The sequence below is a fragment of the Vicugna pacos genome, chromosome 8, assembly GCF_048564905.1.
Source record: "Vicugna pacos chromosome 8, VicPac4, whole genome shotgun sequence".
Taxonomy (NCBI): Eukaryota; Metazoa; Chordata; class Mammalia; order Artiodactyla; family Camelidae; genus Vicugna; species Vicugna pacos.
In genome coordinates, this window is record NC_132994.1 from 4,056,741 (window position 1) to 4,081,958 (window position 25,218).

A 25,218-nucleotide genomic window follows, 5' to 3' on the forward strand; every position below is an offset into this window, starting at 1 on the left:
AACAGTCGCCAACTGCTGACTGAGCGCCTTGCTGTTTGCTAGATACTCTAATGAGTGCTTTATACACAGTGTATGTCATCGACTCTATTATGAGACAAGAGTTAGTACCCCCATTTTACAGGTGAGAAGACTGAGCTGCAGGAAGATGAAATAACGTGCCCAGAGACACACACAGCTAGGAAACTGCAGAGCTAGATGCCAGGCTTGGCTTTCTCTTTTACTTCAAAGCTTTATCCTAACCACTAAATCCTCCACCCCAATTAAAAACAATAATCATACGAGTTTACAGCGCTAGTGACAGAATTGAGTTTCTCTACCCAGTACCCAGTATAACAGGATTAATCCAGACAGAATCAACTGAAGTAGCTATTGCTTCAATTCCAAGCAAACCTGCTGACTAAACGAGTAATAGTGTTTAAATTTCAAGTTCAAATGGGAAACTCGGTGTGTGTACAAGTTCAAGGCTGCCTATTAAAAGTTGCTTTAGAGACTCATCTGGAGTGAAAAGAGTCTCTAAATGGGAAGTGATCCCCACCAATGATGTTTCTGTTACACCATTTCTGCTCTAACGTTTGACACGAGTGGTATCAAACTTTAAACCGCAAGCCAGTAAATCTTGTCTTTTACCAGGGTAAAAAATGCCTGGACTATCTTATCTTATAAATCATTACATAGATTATAAATGCACAAAGGGCTCAAAATTCCCATCAGTCAGTGATCAAGTACTATGACTTTAAATAATATTATAAATTATTAAAGAAATGAGAACAATTGTGGGGTAAGTCTTGAGTGAAAGTACTGTTAAACAGAAAGGAGAAAGCTATACACTTTTAATAAGATGAGATACAAAAGGAATCTAAAAGGTGTTAATAGTTCATTCAAGTTTTTACAAGTTTATATGAGGTAATGATACAACCTTAAAAAGCTGCTATCAACCTGCGTATGAAATGTTATTCAGTCATTAGATATGGTGATATTATAGTAACAGTAAAATTAAAGGAGATGCTTTTCTAAATTTTATAAATGGTTAAAATGTGCCGGTGAAAATTATGAATAACTAGCAAGTTATAGTGAAAATGTCATAAAAATGAAAATATATGACAAGACTAGTGTTCCATAAGTGATTATTTCAAGTGAAGAATTTTTCTGCAACAGACAACTAATCAAGGAAAATGCAATCTTTTTGCCCTACTAAGGTTTGCTTGTCCTGATTCCATTGCGTCCCACTCTGAAATTACATTCAATCTACCCTCCTGTCCTTGGTGACCAAAACTAGGAGGTCTTTGAAAACCCCCACCCCAAGGATAAATATTTTAAGTCTAGCCTTGATATTTAATCTTCTTATCTTATAAACAGATAATACACACACACAAATACAGATTTTTCTTAACAATCTTTTTCATTGTTTTTAGATTTTGGCCACACCTTTGAAGAACCACCCATTGGAAACTCAAATGGCAAAATCTACCATACACACCAGTTTGCCAAGAACAAAATCCAAGGCACAGTCAAAGGCAGTCGATGTTCTGTAATTGGAGTATGGGACTCCCTGGTAAAGAACCTACAAAATCCACCAAGGGCAGCTTACCCGGCTCTGTGTTTGAGCTTTTTATCTAGGATCCCATCTCTGGAAACAAGTTTATTAAATACCAAAATGCCAATCACCATGTTGACCTGTCAAACAGAAACAAAGGTTGGCCTTTCAATGATGTTGAAGGGAATCAGGTCCCTGTTTCTCCTGAAAACCCATTTTTCTCAATTTACAACCTCGAGTTATATACTTACAATAGGAGTGACACGAAGCACTTCTCAAACATTTTATAAGTGCGTAAAGGAAAATGGAACAATTTAACAGTGATGTCCATCATTAAAGGATTCTCTGAGTTGAATAGGTGTGTTACTTTAACGTTGCATTAAAATACATTAAGCTGTGCACCAGAAACTGACACAGCATTGTAAACTGACTATATCACAATTAAAAAACAAAGTACATTAAACCTGGTGCAGGGAGGGTATAGCTCAATGGTAGAGTGTGTGCTTAGCATGCATAGAGGTCCTGAACTCAATCCCCAGTACCACTATTTACATACATAAATAAACTAATAAATAAATAAACCTAATTACCTGCATCCCCCAAAATAAATAAAATAAAATAAAATAAAGTACATTAAACCCATTTAATTTCCATGCTTCATAGTTAACACTGAGGAAATGAACATTCGGCTGTCTAACTTTTAAATTGCTATACCGTGCCAATCTGGCATTCTTCTCTCTGAATCACCCCTGAATGAAATAAATTAGCTAAATAAGTTTTACCCTACGCCTGTGAGTCAAAAGATTTTGAGTCTCGCAGGGTGGGGAGAGGGTGAACCCTGGCAGCCAAAGGTGCTAAGAATTTGTCATTGCCCCCAGCTGGGAGAACAGAGTGCCAAAATTCTTCATGCTGTGTCGCTGAGTCGCCTGTGGGGTGGGGGGCATTTTGATGCCCCCTGCTTTTCTAAACAAAAGGGAAAGCCACCTCAACTCCACAGCATCCTTTAAGAGATGGACACTAACTCCGATTTTTATAATGTGCTCTATTGAGTACTTCTCAGCATTTTCTTTCTAAGGCTCTTTTATCTCACTTGCCTCAAAGGTCTTTTGCCTAATACGGTTGAAACAAAATCACACATCTTTTGTCTTTTTCAAGTAAAACTCTAAAATGCTGTAGAGATAGGAGCTTATTATAAGTGCCCACGGTTCTCTAAGCTACCAGAACTTCCTGATAAAGGAACCCAGTACAATGCTGAACCCAAGGTAAGCAGGGAAAAACATTTTCTCCTTTTCGCCTTCCTGCCCTTCCCTTCATCAAAAGAATCTTGGGGTGTCCCCCAAGGCAAATGGTGAAGCCTTTACCTTGAAACTACTAGTACACCAAAAGCTGTTTTACATGAAGCAGGATGACCAGTTAATGAAAAAGAAAATTCCACTTCCCCAGTACACTTTGGCCAGATGAAGTATCAAGGTGAAATCTGTTCAACTGCTGGTTTAAGGAGGACCCAAAGCATCTGTTAGGTAACCTGGGTCTTAGAAGATGTCACTCTTTATCGCTTCCTGACAAAATACCACTTAATCCAGAGAAAGACTTACTCATCTTCGTCCTTCTATTTGAACTAAAAGAAAGTGTATTCCATGGATTCTATTAATTTACAATTTAATCAAGAGGGAATTCATCACAGCTCCCAAGCCCATCCTTTGGTCTTTCAATTATACCCATACTCTCTGTTTCTTCATTTTAGGGTTATATGTCTATTAACCTAGTAGCCTAGGGAAATAATTCAATTCACCAAATAAAAATTCAGTGCAGCTGACAAAAATGTGTCTAATAGTTTTGGTATCCCCATACCCTTGAGAACACTCATGCCTAGATTTTTTTTTTCCTTCTTGTGAATCTCAGTTTCCACTCTCTGCTGTAACTTAAAGGAGGGAGAATCAACTTTAAAAGAAGAAACGTCACAAAGAGTTATTAAGAAAGATATCATTGGCTTCCAATTTACTGAATGAATCGTTCAAGACTCTAAAGGGTAACTTCCGATCGGAAATCTAATTGTACGGTGAAATGGATCTTTGTATTTAATTCAGACCATTTCTCTTCTCTCTTCCATCTTCCAAAGATGTTACTGGACAAGAAAGACTTGTAGTCAGTAAGCTCAGAGAGAGAGAGAGAGAGAGGGAAAGTTAATTGGTAGGAAATTTTCACGTTCCCACAAGGTAACATGTAAAGGAATTATTTTGTGATTCAAAAAAAAGAAAAATTCATAATCCTTATGCATAACATATGGCAAAGGTTCTCAACTAGGGATGGTGATTTTTTACTCCCAGGGCACACTGAGAAACATCTGGAGACATTTTTTGATTGTTGCAACTGAAGGGGACAACTGGTATTTAGTAGACAACACAGACACTTCTAAACACACAGGACAGCCTCCCAAATGTCCAGTTTGAAATGTCTGCAGCTCTGAGGCTGAGAAACTCTGACAGATGAACATTACTTTTTTTTTTGTTGATATTTGATAGCAGCTGCAGTTATTAGGAATACAAGATCTGAAAACTCTATAGATCATACAAAGCTGTGTAAAGGTGAAATAATAATCTGTGATGAAATTCTGCACATTAGGGAGGAAGCACTGACTATACTCAAACTTCTCCACAAATATGAAATTACTAGAAAAGAGAAATCCCCCACTCACGTTTCAGATTCTCCAGTCTTCAAAAGAAGGCTATTTTAAAGTCATAAAGGACTGACTAGCAGTTGATACTCAAACTTAAAGAGTCATTTAAAATTTCTACATAATAAATACCAAAATCGTCACTCTAATGGAAACAGAGCAGACTTTGCCAAGAAAATGAAGATGATTTCGGTGTTTACCAGGACGACAGCGGCTGCAGGTCCCACGAAAGCGTAGAGAAGGCCTCCTTCAAGAGAGAGCCAGCAGCTGAAAATAACATCAGACAAAAACTAACGAAAATTAGTGATAAGTGCTAAACCATTTAAGTGTGACACAAACAATGTGGATTACGCACTTAGCCCTGGAATTCTGCCATATTTCAAAGGTTTGTAGTTTCTTTTAAAAATGCACAGAAGATGTGGGGGAAAGCTCCAATTAGAGCATTTTGCGAGTAAGAACTACCATCTACCTGTCACAGAAAAGAAGCATTTATGATAAAGCTTTACTGTCAGGCAGTTAAACCATTTTAGACAAATTACTCTCGCAGTGAGATTTTTATATTGACTTTCAGTACCAAGGTGACTATTACTTCAGTTTGGTAAAATGCTGTTTTATACCCATTATGGAATTTTTCAAATATCCTTTTAAGCAAGAACAACGCGTTTTTAGAGCCTCGCATGCGCCATTTATCTGTCCTTCTTTGAGGCCACTGAGATCTTGGGAGAAATTGGTTTAAAAGCCATCATTTCAGGGAATGGAAAATCTACATTTTTGCATGCTTTTTTTTTTTTTTGCTTCTAATTTTATTTTTTTTCCCCAGATTACTAAAAAAAATCACTACAGACAAGCATTTGAATAAAAATAAATGCAGCTGTGTTTGTTTCAATTTCTAGATTCACCATGAGATGCAGGTTTGCCTTGCTATAGACCTGGTAACACATTAGGTAAACACAGTCATTCTCTCACAGCAAAGGACCGTCAGGAAGGCATACAGCTGGCCACGGGAGCTTTGCTGGCTGGACCGCGTGCACGTGCATGAACTAGAAAGGTCCACAAAAGTGCGGGAAACCCTTTCTTCCTTGCGGGAGAAGAGCTGTGCCCACCGTTTCATGCACCTGGTTTTGACCTCTGACCCTTTCAATATTGCTTCTAAGTCCACAGATTCAGCACGCTGCCTCCAAAATTACCAACAATCAACAGTGAACAATAACGGTTTTCTCTCTGTTCTAAGAACTTTGCTATATTGGTTGTGGTGGTGGTTGCGTGATGTACGCGTTCGTTAAAACTCACAGATCTATACACCTAATAGGGCGAACTTCAGTCTGGACTACCCCTAAATTTCTACTGCCATTTTTGTGTAAATCAACCTTCAAACTCATCCATTCATCATCATATCACATTTGGTTTGAATCATACGCTTCTGGAAAGTTGGAACCATGTCATCTATAATCCTACTACTTTCCATAGCCCCAGTTCGGTGCTTTTCAGTGAGAGTCGTGCCTTTGTGAGAAGTAATAGCTTAAAGGGAAGGTCGCTTTAGTGAGCACTGCTTCACAGCACATGCCATCAGGAAGTTTTTCCAGACTATAGATCACACAAGGAAAGCAAGTGCTCTGATGACATGAGTTCTCTCAGTTCTTTGGAAGTTTCTTTTGGATGCGCAGGTGAAGGGGTGTCTCTTGGCATGCTTTCCAGTTGGATGAACTCACTGGAGGATCTAACTGGCAGTGATTCCTATCTCAAACCAGAGGACAGTTAAACAGGATATCACTTTAAGACTTCGGCTGCTAATAAATGCCCATCTCTACCCCATTCCTTAGCTGTCTCTGCAGCTTGAAAGAGTAGATGAAGTAAAACACGGAAGTACATTTTTGACATTTGAAATATTAAATATAAACTTTACTTATATACTTTCTCACAGGATGTATCAGTGTGACAGCTCTGATTAGGATGGGCAGATGCAATATCCCTTTTTCCCTCTTGTAATTTCTTTCATCGCCCTGGGATTTTCTAATGTGGAATCTACTGATTTCCTGATCTACAAGTTTTAATATGTATTACCCTAAGACAGCAGCAAAACTTGAACTAACATGACAAAATTGGGTTGATAACCAGTATATATTATTATCTGTGAAATCAGAAGCTCTGAGCAGAATCATATTCTACCAGGCAAACATGTGAAAATGTATCCAGTTCTTGGAGGAGGGTATAGCTCAAGTGGTAGAGCACATGCTTAGCATGCATGAGGTCTGGGTTCAATTCCCAGTACTGCCTCTAAATACATACATACACAAATAAATAAAGCTAATTAACTCCTTTCCCTAATTAAAAAAACAAACAGCAACAACAACAAAAAAACAGTAAGTCGTTGGGGAAAAATCAAAATAATAATAACAATAAAAGATGTATCCAGTTCTTTAAAAAATGTATCTAAGATTGAACATGCAAAGTCAATATGGAAGTGCTTTTGAAATTAAGGATCCTGGTCTTACAAAGAAATGAGAAATTGAAACAAGAATTCTGAACAGCACTGCTGCATTTAATGTCTACCTTTTGTGCCTTTAAGCTACCTTACCTCCTTCCTCAGGACTGCAATTTCTACCATTAAGGATTCAGTGAAAAAACACAAGCCACCAGCAATGCCAACCGAGAGTCATGAAGCATGTTTGATGATTTACTTAATCATAAACATGATTTATCACCGTGGACGGACTTACTAGTGATCAGTGCCGTATCCTTTTGTCCTAGTGAAGCCAACTGATGTGGCCACCACTAACGCTGGTAAACCTGCAAAAAAAGCATTGTCACCCTTCACGTTCAGCTACAACCATTGCGCCTCCTGACTCAAGCAAAGCTGGGACACACTCGACCACTGAAATCGGAGGAACTCCCACAAAGTACACTTCCATTACAAAATTTCTCCCAAGTACAAAAATATGAACATGACAGCTGGGTTTTTAACTCAGTGCATTTCTCTGATGTTGCTAGGTTACCACCACATTTGACATGGGTTTAAAGGAAACTAATAATAGAGATTTAGTATATCTTTTAAGTTCTTTTTTTCCTATGGGGTTACACTGTTATAAAGGAAATTTATAGTTATAAAATCAGAAAGGCAAAAAAAGAAAAAAAAAGATGTTCTGGTGTGATGGAGCAGCGGAGAAGTGGAACATTCTGTTGGCTTCATCTTGATCCACATCAAGTTGACTTCTACTAAGATAGAAAAAAATAAATCTTATCATTTAATTCTTCCTTTATGATTTACTTATAATAACCAGCATGTAGGAACAGGGTTCAAGGCCCTAAGAAATTGATTTTTAAGCTTCCTGATTATCCTCCTTCCTGAATGAAGGTCAGGAAACGTATGCCAGTTTTTCTTCAGGAACCTCTAAGTGGGTATTACTCCATGCATTGCTCAGTCCCACTTGGAATTCAGCTGCCTGCCTCCCTGCATCAATTCTGAACTGACATCTTCTAGTTTATGTTTCCATCAAGCACACTTATCTTACTCAAGTTACAGGGAAACTCCTGGCTTTTTAGTGAATGTGGTTCAGTCTAATCTAGGCTGTTTAATTTTGGCTTTTAAGTTCCAGTCATGCCTTCTATTCAAGAAGACCACGTGTGCCTTTTCAGGTTGCAAAAATCCATCATCTAATCATCTTCTTGTGTGCCCTGCTCCATCTTCTTTCTTCCAATCGTCTTCCCTTGTTCTGCCTACTCTCTTCCGTGAATCTTTTCAAGTGACATTACCTTCCTCAGTGAGGTTTACTGACAAGAACTATGGGAACATCTTCCAGGGACACGTCATATTTTTTTGTTTGTTTGTTTATTTGTTTGAGGGTTTTTTTGAGGGGGTAGGTAATTAGGTTTATTTTTTTTAATTAATTTTTTTAAATGGAGGTACTGGGGATTGAACCCAGATCTTGTGCGTGCTAAGCACAGATTCTACCATTGAGCTATACCCTCCCCCTGCAACACCATATTTTTAAACAAATACTGGCCAGTCTCTCTCTATGTATGTGTGTGTATGTGTATATATATATATGCATATATATTCATATGTATACATATGTACAGACATATATATAATGTCTTCTCCTCTTTCTTCTCCTTCTCCTTCTCCTTTTTCATGTGGTTGACTTCTTTGATTGACTAGACCAAGTTCCTTAGGAAAAAATTCTCTTCTGGGTCACAGCTGAAAGGTTAATAGTCCTCATTTCCTACAATTTAGATTAAAAACTTTTTCTAAATTTGTTATGCTGTGCTTGACCTTCGGTTAACTCACATGCCGTGATTCTGTTCATTCAGACTTCCCGAGAGTCTAAAACCATTGGTTTAGAAAATATGAAACTACCCAGCATAGTCTGGTATTAGCTGTAAACTTGGAGACCAGCCATGAACCCTCTCTTCCAGATCACTGGTCATGATGTGAAATAAAGTAGGAAACATTCCTGGAGAAAGCTACTCTTTTACCTCCAGGAAGGTCTTCATTCCCCTGCATACTGAATTTTTTGGATACTTGATTCAATATCAGTCCAACTTTAGAAAGTTTTTAACATGACATCTAGACAAAAAGTTTAAGAAAGTATAAGTTCAATACAGTCTCTTATTTCTTCTTAGTGGTTTTCCTTTTTGCCTGTGCAGACATAACAGATCCTTGCTGGAACCTGCGTAATCTTTGTGTTCTTGGTCCTATTTTTTTCCAGCATGAATAATTCTAGTATTGTAATAAGTCCACTTATTTGTAATTTTTCAGGCTCCCTCTAGCCTCCTATCCTCTCCTGCGTTAGGCATTTGTTACATATTTGGTCCACAATTCCCCCTTTTCTCTTGTGCAAGTCTTTTGAAACACAAAGGCAACTACAACAAAATGCTATTTTGTTTCTAAAACTAGTTTCTTAAGTTCATTAAACTAATTCATTTATTCTCTTCAAACTAATTTATTAATTCTAATTAAGCATTGAATCGGCCCTTCGAAACACTCCAGATGTCCGTTTCTTAAGGCAATGTGGGAGAACCTTTGCCTAACGAAGAATTAGTTCATCTTCAGCCTGTCAGCAATTGTGGGTTTCCTTTGAGAACCCCGCTGGCTGGCCTTGCGGTTTCACTCACTGTCTAAATGGCTTTCTCTTATGACATGGAGTAGCACTCTTGAAACGGACTCCTCCAAGTTTTCTTGTGGGGACTACAAGGCTAGTGTGCATGACTAGAACACCATGCTTTGAGCCCTGAATGTCTTAAGACATTTTGTTTTCAGAACCTATGAGCAGAGCTGGGGAGGGTATGGCTCAGTGGTACAGTGCATGCTTAGCATGCATGAGGTCCTTGGTTCAACCCCCAGTACCTCCATTAAAAATATGTATAAATAAATAAACCTAATTACCCCCAAAATAAATTTTAAAAAAAAGAACCTATTAGTAGAGAACCCTGATTTTTCTGCCTATAGGTACCTCAAGTCTCATTTCAAGCCATCTGGTCACTTTTGATTGTTAACTGACTAGATATGTGGTCATCCAATACTTATTCATTTTTAAAGTTCCAGATGCTCAAAGAATGTTCCAATATGATCAGCCTCTTATACTTCCACTTCCACAGACTAAATTAAACACAAAGAAAAAGTAGCCCAGGGGTAACCACTCTCTATAGCTTCACTCATTACCTAAGTGTTCAAAGTCATTTTAACAAGAACACAAAAAGGAAGATTAATATGCTTACCCCATCCAAGGCACAAAAATCGTTTCCTTATAAGTCGTGTCCTGATTTTTCCAGTTACAGCCATATATGATTGCCACGCCTCCGTCAAAACCCAACAGAACGAAGCCAGGAAGAAAAAGTGCAAAAATGCCGTGGTGGTTGTACAGATGCTCTGTGGAAACACAAAAGACTCACTCTGACTATGAGGGGATCATGTGTCCTTCCGAGAGCTGTTCATCTCCAACTCACTGCTTTGATTTCAAATATCTACCTCTCCTTTGTGACAGAGTCATTATTTACAGAAATTGGAAACCCTGGAGTCTTCATGCTGTATACAATATCTGTGATAGAAGGAAAAAAAATTCTAATTCCATTTGTGTGTTCAATTTTTTATGAGGAGAAGCCCGAATGTAAATTTCAGCTCAAGGGAGATTAAAATTACTGCTTTACTTGAAGTTTTTTCTCGAAACATAATTATGGGAATGGCCCTTCCTTTGGTTTAATTTGTTAGGAATCTTGCATAATGTGGGGGCTACATTCTTTAGCTTTCCTTTTCAACCAATAATGCTTTGTTGTTTTATCCGTCGATGTTAAGATTACATTGCCAACAGCCTTTCAAAAGAAAAAAAAATTGCTTTTATAGAAGTGTGATATTCAAGGTATAGGAGCAAAGTTAAAAAATGAGTTTTGGCTAATAGCCTAGTACAAAAATAACACATGTATTTTATAGGACTTAAGCTATTGCTCTGTGTTATTACATTATAACGTGCGCCCTGAGCGAATCGTTTTGAAAAGCTAATCGAGTCACTGGCAGTACAAAGTCAGGCATGATTTCAGAGCCATCTTTCTTTATGCAACTTAATCACTCTAAACATGCCACCTTTAGTTACTTGTGACTCATCTGCAAAGATAAGCACCTTCGTTTGGCAAAGGCTACTAATTTTTTCACCACTGGTGCACTTCCTTCGTGTAAACCTTGTCCAAAGGCAAGTCTTTATAAAACAGTACTAGTAGCCAAACTGATTTCTTCGTCAGTTTCCGTCTTGCTGTTTTCCAATGTTGAAAAAAAGCACAACATACGGAGCCAGAAGAAAAATCACCAAAAACTCACAGCAAAGAAATAAAAACACAGCCCCCACCCTCCCACTTCCACCCTAATCCTACTGCTAAAGCAAAATATCTTCTTAAAAATTTATCCCAAATGATTCATATTATTTGTTTCTTCTTTTGAAATTCACCAGATGTTAATTTAGCTTTTCGGTTCGTTTAATCCTATACAAAGAACTTAACCGTGTTTAATTCACCAGGTAGTTTTAATGATGTGGGACAGAATATGGAACCTGAGTAACAGTGTGCTAAGCACATAGCAAGTGCTTAATCGATCACAATTGATCATCATATCCATGACTATAACCATCATTATTTTAAATAGTATTAAGAAAGATGTTACCATTTATCAGCATGGGATTCCTTTTTTCGTGCGGTACTTAAATCTACTTAGGTACTTTAATTAATTCTTATAGAGATGATAACTTTCAGTATGAGGAAGTCAATGGATTTCTAGTACCTTCTCCTTCATAACTTTAGCCACAATGCTGTAGCTTCAACCAACTGGGGTGTCTTCTGCACCTGAGACAGTGAGACTTTTTTTCCAGCTTGAGGTTTAAACATCTGCAGGCTGATTACTTTGCACATTCTTGATCTGCAGTCCCTGATTCCGATTTGAATTTCAAAGATAACTCTTATGTTCAATTCCTGGACTAGTTACACTTTCTGATTCGCCTGTCATTTCTTCCACCAGTCCGTCTCATCTCAGTTGTAAGTGCCAGCAAAGCTATCCCTTCTCCACTTATAAACTCTCAATACAGGATTATATAAAAACATATAAAATGTTGAAATGCTAAATGCTAGATGCACTGAAATTTTGTAAGAAATAATGAAGTGCTCAATGTTTCAACACAGAGACTTTTAATTTGCTCTCTCTCTGTTTGTTACTTCGGGACTTCCAATACTCACTTTAATTCTAATACAAGTGGAAATACAAATAACACAAATAATCAGGGGCTGCTGACATTCATATTTCAATCACGCATGTCTCTCTGGACAACGATATGGCCACAACACGTGTAGGGAAATACGTAGTAACTAGAGAAGTAAGACCCAGTTCTCTGGGCATTCTACTTCAGTCAGGTGAATATTCATTACATCTAGACAGAGCTCCAAGTATGGAGGGAAGCTGTTTCAACCTAAGGGAGTTGTGGACTAAAGGGATCTCGAGTCACGAAACTCATCTCCTATGAAGAGTACAGCAGAATCTACCATCCTGAGAGATAGAGAAGGGAGTTACATTTGGCTTCATTATCACATGAGGGACCAGTGGAAAGTCAGATCCTCCACATCATGAAACACACGGTGATTTTTCTACTGATATGTTCTATTTGCCAAGCTGTCTTTTTTAAAATAGCAACTTTTAGATAAAGACTGTTATTTTTCACACTTGTCACGTCAGTTTCCACCAAGGAACTCTAATATTTGAGGCTCAGGATCCTCGATTTCTTCTCCCACAGAACCTAAATGCCCATACGGGCAATACACAGGGAGCCACCGTTCATTGGATCCCATAGTGCTTTTTCCATTTATAAATCTCAAACTCTGATTCTCCTTTCCTGTGGACAGGTTCATATCTTGTCACCTGTTTGATTCTTCCTACCCCTGGACCCACTGCCGTGATGTCCAGTCTCACACCTTCTCCTTATTCAGCCACTGCACCTGCTCTTAACTCCTACAACACCTGGGTCTTCACAGCTCACCATTCCAAACAGAAGACTCACTAGCCCCTCGAGCTCTTCACCCAATTCTTCTGCTCTTCCTTCCTCTCCATATCCCAACTTGGTCCTTCTTGACAAATGATGAGTGTTGTTGATGAATTTTACAAAACTTGGAAAGGTACTTAAGTTGGCAGACTGAGAACAGTCTGTACCTATATAACCTTCACCTCAAATCCTTAGGGACAATAGAAAAGGTTTCATAAGATAACTGGAAAGAAGAGATGTGTAAACTGCGGTAGACCAGAGACTGCGAGAAATGCCTGGAAGACAGAAAACCGAGGAGTGCAGCGTGCAGAGCACCACGCCCAAAGCTAGCCATGAGGAGCAGAGGTTAAGACATGGAAAGCAGGGGCTTTAAGACACACGGATGACACCGAGGTTCTAACATCTGTTTAAAAGTATTTTCAGAAGGAAAAAAAAAAAAGAGGAAACGTAGGGAAAAGGAAGTATGTAAAGAAATACTATGGGGAAGTTTCTTAGAACTTTTAAGATCCTCTGGGTGAAAGTTAAATAAGATGTACACACAGACACCAAGATATTTTGTGATGACATTTGTGAACATCAAGAATAAAGAGAAAATCCTGAGAGCTGTCAGAGTCAAAAGAAAGAGTTCCTACAGAGAAATAAGAATTAAATTGACATCAGACACCTTGTGAGCAACTCAGGACACAAGAAGACAATACACTGTCCTCAACATTCACAGGGAAAAGCACTTTGTAGAATTCTACACCCAGCAAAACTATTATTCAAGGAGAGGCAGAAACAAGGACATTTTTAGAATTGAAAGGGACTTTGAAGTTTAATTCTTCAAGATTCTCTCTGAAAGAACTGCTGGACAATATAAGCCAATAATAGTAAGAGTTCCAGAAGAAGGGGATGAGACAAAAGAAATCATGAATATCGATATTAAAATATATTAAGTTTAAATCAATGTTTAGTAAATATTAAAAATATATAATCATTATACAGCCACTTGGATATAAAATTCAAAATAATATTAGTAAAGGTTAAAAGGTGAGAGAGAGAAGTTGGAAGGGATCAGGGGAAAATAAAAGTATGTGAATCCTCCTTTTTTTTTTTTGTTCTCAGGAATATTTGAGAGGCTAGTTAACTCTAGATGTTAGAATAGCATGTTTGAACATTTTGTTACTGATGTTAAGGTAACCATGAAAATGTACAAACAAATGACATATTTGTAAAATAGTAAAAAAAAGAACTAAAAAAAAATCTACCAGGTACACAAAATGACAACTAGGAAATAAGTAGAAAAAATAAGTCCAAAAAACCCCAAATGATAATAAGAATAATTCCAAATATAGAGGAATTGCAATAAATGAGACTGCTTTAAAGTCTCCATTTAAAAGTTAAGAACTTTTACACTGAATAGAAAAAAAAAATCCAGTGTTTATAAGAGACTTCAAACCCAATGACATAGAAGATTGAGAATAGAGAGATGAAAGAGCTATATTAAGCAAATGCTAATATGCAAAAATCAGATGTCACAATATTAATATTCAGAAAATCATTAGAAGAGATGAAGGATTTTCATACAGATGAAAGGAGCAGGCCACGAAGAAGTTTCCAAAGTAATGTATCTCTATGAAACTAATAAAAATTTTCCAAAGTCTATGAAACAAAACCTGAGAAAACTACAAGGATAAACTGCCAAACTAAGTTTATAATAAAAGACAACATACAACTCTCAGACAGTCACAGAAAAAAGTGGAGAAAAATAGTAACATGAAATATCATAATAACAATTAATAAAAGTGTTCAATCATCCTTTGCAATATTATACATAAGAAGCAGAAAATGTGCAGTTCTTTAAAATGCAAATAGAATATTTACGCAAGTTAACTAATGCTAGGTCAGAAAGAATACAATAAATTTAAGAAATTTGATAACATTCAGGACATTTTCACAAACGATAATGCAGTAAATTTAGAAATCAAAATTAAATTTCTGTACCACTGGGGGCAGAACTTTAAAATAATGAATGAATTAAAGAGAAATGAAAATCCAGATGATACACTATTTAGAAGTGAAACACATATCAAAACTTGTGCAAGTTTGCTATGACAGTACTCAGGATAGTTAAAGCCTTGGGTAGAAAACAATAGAAAATGAACATAAATGGGTGGCTTAAAGAAATCGGAAGAAGGAATTTAATAAAGGCAAAGCAGAAATTATAAATGAAAACGTTAAAAAACAGCAAAATTGATCTATAAAACTCAAGCTGACTTAAGAGGTTAATAAAGCAGCTAAACATTGGGCAATTGTGAATTTTTAAAGGTTGGAGGAGGAGGTAAAATCAGTACCATTAAGAATGAAAAAGGTTATTAAAGTTATCATAAAAGAATAGCATGTACATAAAATTGAAAACCTACATAAGATGGACATTCTTCAAGGAAAGCATAAATGAACTAAATTGGCCTGAGAGGTAAAAAATTAATCTTTGTTAAAATGGAAAGGTAATACAAGAAATAGTCCTTCACAAATTACAAAAATTTCAGAAAAGTTTACAGGCAGATTCTAACAAACAACGTCTATGTAATCCCCATTTAATAAAACATTTGCAGGTCAAAGAAAAAGATCAGATGCATCTGACTCCTTTGACAAGGCTAGCATAACATGGACCCCAAAGTGAACAAGAAAACTAAAAGGCACTTCCACTTATCTACATAAATGTGAAAGTATTAAATGAAAGATCAAACCCAGAAATACAGAAAAAAGATAATCAATCACCATCAGAAAGAGTATGTCCACTAAAGCAGGATAATTCAACATTAAATGTGACCTCAATATAATTTATCATATTAACAGGTTAAAGAAACTATGTGATCATATCAATAAACATGAAAGAATTTGATAAAATTCAAAGTCCAATTATCATTTTAAAAATTATCTATTACATATTGTGAATAGAGGAGAACATTCTTACCTAATAAAGGTTATCACCCTAAATATAATGCAAACCGATATTTAACAGTGAAATATTAGAAGCATCACCATCAGGAATAAAAACAGGGTGCCCGCCATCACGTCTACTAGCCTAAATTGTGTAGGAGGTCCTTCCCAAAACAACACAAGGAAAAGCAATGGGAAAGGAAGAGACAATACTGTCATCATTGTAGAAACAGATATTCTTACTAGAAAACCCAAGAGGATCAATTTTTAAACAATTGGAAATAATAAGAAGAATCAAGAAGCTGGATGGAAATAAGCTCAACATTCAAAAATGATAGTACCTCTACACCACGATCAACATACAAGACTAACTTTCTTATACACCAGTAATATCCATTGGGAAATGTAACACAAAATGTCTAATTAATCATGACAGGTTTATCTCTCTTCTCCCTCCCAAACCATGTGAAAATGACCAAGTATTTAAACCCCAGGAAAAAAGAGAATAGGCAGTAGGCAAGCGTGAACTCGAGGTGCTGACAAAGTCAGAAGGTGCTGAGAGAAGGAGTAGCTGACTAGGAGCAGCAGAGCAAGTTACAGCCTAGGTACCGGCAGGATATCGGGCAGGTGGTGGAAATACTGATGTAATGGAGCCCATTCATTCTGGAGACCTTCAGAAGGGTTTCATGCTTGCACATAGCAGGGGCCAGAAACAGAAGGAGGACCTAGGTTTCCGTCGGGCTGAAAAAGAGCCAGGCTGGTTGAAAAATCTACAAACACAATAAATTGCTGACACTCCCATTTTATCCCAGTTCAGTGCAGCCTAGCACTGTCACTGGAAAACTCAGTGAGTCGGGTTCTGAACTCAGACATCAGTCTTGTTAGTGGCTAGATGTCCAAGGTGGATGTAAATATATGTATTAAACCATAGGGCCCTCCTCTCACTTTACCCTCACTTCTACTCCCAGAACACCAGCAGGTGAGGGGTTAAAATTCTCCCCCAGAGGGGACAAGATCTTCCTGTACTGGCTTATCCTTGATTAATATACTAGACTGCCTTTCAAGAAGTCCACGTACCCTCCCAGACAGCTTCCAGTCACTTTTGAGGACTTTGCTTTTATATATGAATAAAGAGCCAAGGAGAATCAGATAATTGAGAAAATCTTCCAACGTTTCCAAAAAAGCCAAGCAAAGAAAAAAAAAAATGAGGAGTGAGGAGAGATAATAGAGATAACAGAAAAACAAAAACTTAAAAAAAAGAAATTTAAGTCCTTCAGAAACTGAGAAAAGAGATTGCACCTATAAAAGAAAATCACTGGGGAAAGATTATCAAATGAAAGAACAAGTCCTATTCATAATAATAACAGAAACTATAAGACACCTCAAATATATTTAACAAAAATATGCAGGAGTTTCATGTTGAAAATGAAAATTATAACATTTAATTGAAGGACACAAGGCAAGAATAGATGGAAAATATATTATGTAACGAAATGGGAGGCTCAATGTCATATCAGAGGCAGTCTTCTCCAACTTGATCAATATATTCAATTCAGTTCCCATCAACAATTTTTAAAAGTTTGACAAACCAATTCTAAGACATAGAGAAAACCAAATACAAGGAGTTGTCCAGAAGTCTAAAAAGAAGAATGAGCAGGATAGAGGTTTTCCTAATGGCATAAAACAGAATACTATACAGTCAAATGACCACCATCCCCCATGTTCCCATGAGGGTTTGGAGACACGAAGTAACCTGGCCAACATTTCATGGCTATTGCGTGAGGAGGGGGCAGTTAAAATATTGTCTCTGATCCCGGAGCCTGTTCATGCCCTTAACTACCTTAACTGCATTTGACAGTATGTTTTTTTTTCCTCAAGAATGGTCTAATCCTCACAATCTTTTTCATTGTTTTAAGGCTCCAACTTTCCTCCTTACTCTTGTATCAGATGAGTGTGCCTTCAACGTGACTGATGAAGTATGGACCATCGATATTACTGATTATCTTCATAGTCCCTGGGACCTTTAGCTTCAGCTACACCCTCCTCTTTTCCAGAGCAGACCTGTACCCTTCCAGGAGATGATGTCATAGAGCTAAGGGCTAGTCATTGAAGTCACACTGTGGCTTCACACATTGCCTCATTTACTATGAAAATGAGGACCTACCTCACAGGACTGTTGTAAAGATTCGATGACATGATCAATGCAAAGAGCTTGATCCATAGTAACTACTCAGGGTCCTATATTTGATCAACTCTGTACTCTCCTCCTTCTGGTAGTGCCTATATCCTTATATACATAATCTCCTAGCTTACAGATGTGTTGAAATATCTGTCTTCAATCAACCAACCGACCAATCAGTCTCCTTTTTATTACTTTTTTTTTTTCACATTGTTTCTCACTGGGTTGTTCTCACTCTTTCCAAATGTGATCGAATTTCTCGGAAGGTTAGGCTAGGCATCGACTTCTTTCCTACCACCTCATGTATTTTCTTCTTGCTATTTAGCGTCTCCCCCTAAATTTCCTCCCACAGGAATCTCCTGTGACTTTCTCATTTCTGAAGCTCATGAATGAGGTTTTTTTATTTTGCCCGCAAAACTTTGAACCTCAACATTCTCACTTAAAATCATGAGATTTTTACTACAGGATCTTCAAAGGCTTCCCTCACTGTAAAATTCACAAAACCATCAGTACTGTCTCTAATTAAACATCTTATCAGGTTATTCACTTCTTCCTGAATTAATTTAATTTTGAATTGATTAATTTTGGCAGTTTATATTTTCCCAGGAAATTACCCATTTCATTTCTGTTTTACAACGTCTTAGGGTCTGACTGTATATAATGGTCTTGTAAGTTTTAAGAAATACCATTTGTTCACTTCTAAGGTTGCTCATCTATATTTCTTACTTACTAGTTTTCTCAAAGATGTCTGTTTTACTAATTTATTTCAAACCTTACTGATTTTTTAATTCCAACTTGAAAAATATTATTACATTATTACAGTGATGAATTTCTTAAAGTATGAAATGATTTACTCTTTTCATTTGGCAGATTTTCAAGAATTCTAAGAACAAAATACTATGTTTACCTTATTCCTAACATTAAATCAAAGAGAAGGGTGTTAACATTTAAAGATAAGCAATCTTGGATACCTATTTTGTAAATATTTCAGAAAGCAAAAGAGAAAATATTTTCGATGACAGATGCACGATATAATAACACCTCCATGGAGTATAGAATGCAGAGAAACTTGCTTTTGTTAAAAACATGAAAAACAGAATACTGAGGTAAACATTTAGGAAATCTCAAACAGTATTTATATCTGCATATGTTAATTGCAGCATTTACAGAGAAATCAAGAATTACTTCAGTTAGCACAACATTTTAACAGTCTTAGACAAACTGAAATAACTCTTCATAGGAAGCAATTCTTACTTGAATTATTTACATAATTTCTTGTATTCACACACTGATTTGTCCATAATATGTAAATTAGAAATGTGTATATCTTGCTATTCACATGAAATAAGACATGTACAAGATACATACAATATAATTCTGGGATGTAGCTATAGCTCTTTGCATTTGAATGTTGCTATGGGAAGAAATTACAGTTCATCATCATAGTGATTTTCAAAGACAGCCCTTTAAAGGTTACACTAATAACTTCTTATTTACATTATTCAAAAATGGTAGTTCTTACAGACTGAAAATCAATTATCGTGAGGGTGAAATAAGATAATGATTAAAAAGGGCTTTACACAAAAGCAATACATAGCTCACATACAGTAAGTGCACAATAAATGATAGATGTTAATGGTAAGATCATAAAGCTTAGTCAGATACATGAATTGATTTTCATTTGGCACAATATTTAAAGATGTTTTACTATATTTTAAAAGATGATGAAAAAACTAACTTATCAAGGATGTCCTCTGTCCTAAACCTCAATTTCACAGCAATGCTGCAAGGTAAATATTTCATAAATTAAGACATGAAGCTCAATGAGGTTTTGTCTGAAGTTACACAAGTAGCAAATGAAGAAGCAAGTGCCCTTTTCAGTACAATACGCTGCCTTGTGCTAATACTTATGCTTACATGGCTATACTATATCCTTTCAAGTCACTGCAAATTCTTCTTGAAATAAAAGTGCATAGCTGTTAAATAGATATTATGATAAAAAACCAAAATGATATTAAGTGATTGGCCCTTATGGTCCAAATCACCACCAACTAAAACAGAAGCACACACCATATAAAAGTATAGCTTTACAATAAATAACAAATGTTAGCAAGAAAAGGAAACCCTAGTACATTGCCAGTGGGAACATAAATTGGTTCAGCCATTATGGAAAACAGCATAGAGGTTCCTTAAAGAACTAAAACTAGAGTTACATTATGATCCAGCAATCCCACTCCTGGGTATATATCCAAAGCAAATGTAACCACTAATTTGAAAAGGTACATACAACCCACTGTTCACAGCAGCATTGTTTACAATAGCCAAGATATGGAAGCAACTTAAGTGTCCATCAACAAATGAGTGGATAAAAAAAGATGTGATATATATATACATATTAATATTGTGGAATATTACTCAGTCATAAAAAAGAATGAAAGTTTGCCATTTGCTATACCTGGAGGCTATTATGCTTAGTGAAATAAGACAGACAAAGACAAATACTGTATGTTATCACTTATACGTTGAATCTAAAAAATAAAACAAAACTGAAACAGACTCACAGATATAGAGAACAATTTAGTGGTTGTCAGTGGGGAGAGTGATGGGGGAAGAGGCAAGATAGTGGTCAGGGATTAAGAGGTACAAACTATTACATATAAAATAGATAAGATACAAGGATCTATTCTACAGAACTGGGAATATAGCCAATTTTTTTATTGAAGTATAGTTGATTTACATTGTTGCATTAGTTTCTGGCATACAGCACAGTGATTCAGTTATACATATATATTTTTCATATTCTTTTCCATTATGGATTATTACAAGATATTGAATATAGTTCCCTGTGCTTTACAGTAGAATCTTGTTTGTCTATTTTAAACATAGTAGTTTGTATCTGGAGTATAATTTATAAAAATATCAAATTACTATGCTGTATACCTTAAACTTATATAGTATTGTTAATCAACTGTGCTTTAATATAAAAGACAAAAATTATTGAGAGAGTAGACTTCATGTTAAGTGTTCCCATTAAAAACAACAACAAAGGTGCACAGGCAACTTTGGGCAGTGTTGGATGCATTTCCTGCCTTGATTGTGGCGATTGTGTTGTTCCTGTTTGTATATATTTAAACTCATCAAATTGTGCACATTGAGTATGTGTGGTTCTTTGTATATCAATTATACCTCAATAAAGCTATTTTTAAAAAGTACATTTTTAGTTATGTCGATTTCATCAACACATATGCAAATATACTTTGAGGTTGTCTGGACAGAGCATCTCAGTCCCAGTGGGATGAATCATTAAAACCAATGAGCACTGTGACCACAGGCATCATCATTTCATAAAGTTAAATGCAAAGTTTTATGGTACTAAGGACTCAGTCAGAAGCTTTCTGTTCCCTCATCCCAGAGCTGCTGTGACAGGTTACATCGACAGCAATGTCATTTGCAGACAACTGACAAACGTCTCTCACAGACCCCAATACTTAGCCCATCATTGCTCCCCTTGGATGGAATGGAAACTATTAATAGAAGAAATGTAATGGGCTTTAGTTCTCTCTTGAAAACTCTTGACTCACCATTAAAAGCTGTCATCCTTATTTAAAAGCAATGACACCATATGATGAAGAAATACATTATTATATTATTATATCTCTGGTCCACCTTTTTTGAAGAAAAATTGAATAGAAGACATTACTAATGTAAAATCATGTATGGTATGAAATAGTTAATGAGTAATGGAATAATATCAACTTTTGCTAAATTGAGTATCTCACACAGTAACTATTCTTATTGGTTAGATTTTTATAATTTCATATTAAAATAAAGCAGCATTATTAGAAAGAAAGCAAATGCTAGAAAGATGTCAACAGAGATAAAAATCTGTTCGCCAGATGACAAAAATATGTATCTTGCAAAAAACATGTTCATAATTTGAAGACCTTGGAAAGTTTGTCACATGTAACAGGAAAATCTGGTTCCTTGAAATATGTCCTTTGGGAATCCAAACGTTTGTACCTCATACACAGCAGATGCTTCATTATATACTGTTATCTCCAGGCTTAGGAAATAATGATTTTATTCAAAATGCAATTTAATTAAGCCACTTGCTAAATAAGGCCAGGAGATCAACTAAAGCTTTACTAATAATTTAGAATTTTCAAAATGTGTTATAAACTCTAAGATACCTCTAAAAATTGACTAACATTGTTTTCCAGAGGAAATCATTTGTCAGAGAGTTTCTATCCTCTGATGTAGGCAAGCACCCTATACAGTCACTCAAAAAGGGTTAAAAATGGATAAACAACAAGGTCCTACTGTGTAGCACAGGGAACTATATTCAATACCCTATAATAGCCTATAATGGAAAAGAACATGAAAAAGAATATATATATATATATAAATAATTGAATATATATATTCTGTATGCTGTACTGTACACCAGAAATTAACACAACACTGTAAACTGACTATATTTCAATTTAAAAAAAAGGATAACAGTAATGCAAGTATGAAGCTGCCTTCAACTCACAACAAGCAGAACAAATAAAACTCTGCAACCTTGTTGCTGACATTTCTGGCTTTGAAAATATTTCTTTGATGACTTGGAAGGCAGAGGAAGATAACAAGAAGAAGACATTTTTATGTTATATCAAGAAGACATTTATTTATGTAATGTTTCTCAAGTTTAATCAACAGTCCACTTGATGTCACAAGACTATTTCAACGTGGGGGTGAAAACAATTTTTGATTCAGAGACAGCGTGGTGTGAAAAGGTCCTAGGTTTTAGAGGCAGGCGGGTATTTCTCAACCTTGGCTGTATCACATTATCACCTGGGGAGCTCTAAAAAAATATGCATCTATAAACAAGTTTATAATGTATAGCACAGGGAAATATACTTAAGATCTGGTAGTGGCTCACGGTGAAAAAAATATGAAAATGAATATATGAATATTCATGTATGACTGAAAAATTGTGCTGTACACCGGAAATTGACACAACATTGTAAACTGACTATAACTCAATTAAAAAAAATACATCTATTAGTGCTGCCCTCTAAGATTCTGATACAGTCAGTCTGGGGTGTAGCCTGACCACTAGAATTGTTGAGACTTCCCTGTGAGTCCAATGTACATCCAACGTAGACAGGCATGGACTGACTCCAAACGTGTGAACTTGCACAAATGATTCAACTTCTCACAGCCTCAATCTTTCATCTGTCAGATGGGAGTGACAATGTCTACTACCTAGGGTATACTAAAGGTAAAGTGCTTAGCTCTTGGTGGGTTCTAAAAAGGATTAACAATAATGACTATGCAAACTCTCAACCCACTGTAGTAACTTATTTAGTCTTAGCCAGTTCCTAAAATTCTAGAAATCTAAAGCACACGAGAATGGACCTTTGTTAAGAGAGTCCTCTTGATTGAGAACACGTAGGAAAGAAAAACAACTGGGGGAAATGTAGTGGGGATGGCGTATCTGTGGCGGGATGGTAAGATAATTCCTCTCTGTGATGGCTGGCAGATTCTTTCTGGAGTAGGAGTTGAGACAGTTGCTAAAGTTAAAGAAATAAGAAGAAGATCAGAGGTTGAAGTAATACAAATGGATGGGAAATCCCCCTTGTCGACAGTGGGAGACCCCGGTCACAGGGAATTGTTAGGCAGATTTTGAAGCCTCTGTTGAGCTGAGTGACCATGCAGTTTTCAGCTCATGACCACTGGAAAACCGAAGACTCAGAACATAGACCCCCACCCGACTCTGAAACCAAGGACTTCAGTCCCATGCCAAAGTCAAGAAATACCAGTCTTGCTGCTTTTCTGTTTGGGGATTTTCCTGAGTGCCTTTATTTTATCGGACCATCTGGTATACCCACCATTCTGTTTTCCTCCCCCTTTGACTTCTCATTGCCCACCCCTTGCTGCTCTGCCCTTGGAAGAGAGAAACCAGCTCTGTGGAAACAATTCAAACTATTGCCAAGAACAAACCAAGATTCTAGTCCATGGGTTGGGATACACTGCAAGCACACTGTGTTAGATCCCTTATTCTGAAGCCAGATTGAAGATGTGTCTCAAACTGGTTCTTATCTTTTAATACACAATTACTTTTGAAAGTTTGGAACCCTACCAGGCTGACTTCTCAGCTTCTCAGCATGTGGGGCAGACAACCATGGTCAGAGCACAATGGTCCAGATTGGACAAAAATCACAGATGGCGGAACAAACTATTTCCAGCATCATTACTTTTATAAGTAATGACTATAAATACCCTTTTGGAAGATATTCATTTATTGAGAAGGAAGAGTTCAGACAAGACAAACCCTAGGTAATCTTTTCTTTTTCTTTACCATGGTTTTCAAAATAGAAATAAAATAAAAGTTTTAAAAATTAAAAAATTAAATATTTTTAAAATAGGTTTTTCCATTGAGGAATTTAGGGCCAAATTATTTTTGAAATATCTAGCATATGGAAAATCCTGCATTAGGCAAGTTTTACACATTTTACACAAGAAGATAAAAAATAAATTATTTAAGTATAAAAACCACATCTACAAGCAGTTATGACATATGCATGTGTTTAGAATGGATTACTGAAATGATCCAGAGCAAGAAGACAAGGACACTTATGTTGTTAGGTTTTTTCTTCTTTGTATCAAACACATTCCTGAAATTACCTAATTTCCTTTATCAATACAGAATATAGCTAAATTTTATGAAGACAATTTGCTTTTAAATATGAAGCTTAAATGACACTAGCAAAAAGTTGATTGAAAAGAGGAAGGAATAAAATCATTATTTTACTTTATTTTCAGAACATTAAAAAATTAGCAGTCTATTACATAATAACCTCACACTTTGTTTAGAAATGGTCACAGCCAGATTGCTATGTTTCTGGGTTGGCCGAAGCTTTATTATTAAGCTCTTTTGGCAAAATGACATGTCATGCTCTTTATACCATTTCCTCTTCTCATATTTAAAATTTTTATTTAAAACTCAAACAGCAAAAAGTGTCAACAGGAAAAGAGATGCAAAAAAATCCAAAGGACCATCAAGTCAAAAATAGATCTTACTAAATATTTTAAGTATAGTCTTTTATTTTTATATAGTGACTTTAAATTATACAGTTTAAAGTAACGTGGCTGAGCTGAGAAACTCCCTTCTCTTTCCCCACAAGCAACAGTCCCAAGAGACAGACAGAGCGGGCTGCACCCAAGGTTGAAGGGGAGGGGCGAGAGGGGTGGGGGAGGAGCTGAAATGTGTTCCCGGCCCCATCTTCTCTGGAGAGCTATAATTTCATTCTCTTCATTTTAAGGGGGTGAACACTGTTCCTCTCACCCCACCTCCAACCTTGCCTCCTTCTATTTTTCTCCATACATTTTTGCCTTCAGAGGAGAGGCGTGGCAG

General features: G+C 36.4%; 1 protein-coding gene across 1 annotated transcript in view; it reads right to left on the reverse strand.

Annotated features, from left to right (window-relative positions):
• ADGRB3 (adhesion G protein-coupled receptor B3) overlaps positions 1-25,218 on the reverse strand; it is a 684,888-nt gene that overhangs the window by 46,244 nt on the left and 613,426 nt on the right. The window contains exons 21-24 of the mRNA XM_072965499.1: positions 9,924-10,074; positions 6,926-6,995; positions 4,409-4,475; positions 1,589-1,674 (exon numbers count right to left, since the gene is read on the reverse strand). Coding sequence (XP_072821600.1) covers positions 1,589-1,674; positions 4,409-4,475; positions 6,926-6,995; positions 9,924-10,074 — 374 coding nt within the window. The remainder of the gene's footprint in view (positions 1-1,588; positions 1,675-4,408; positions 4,476-6,925; positions 6,996-9,923; positions 10,075-25,218) is intronic.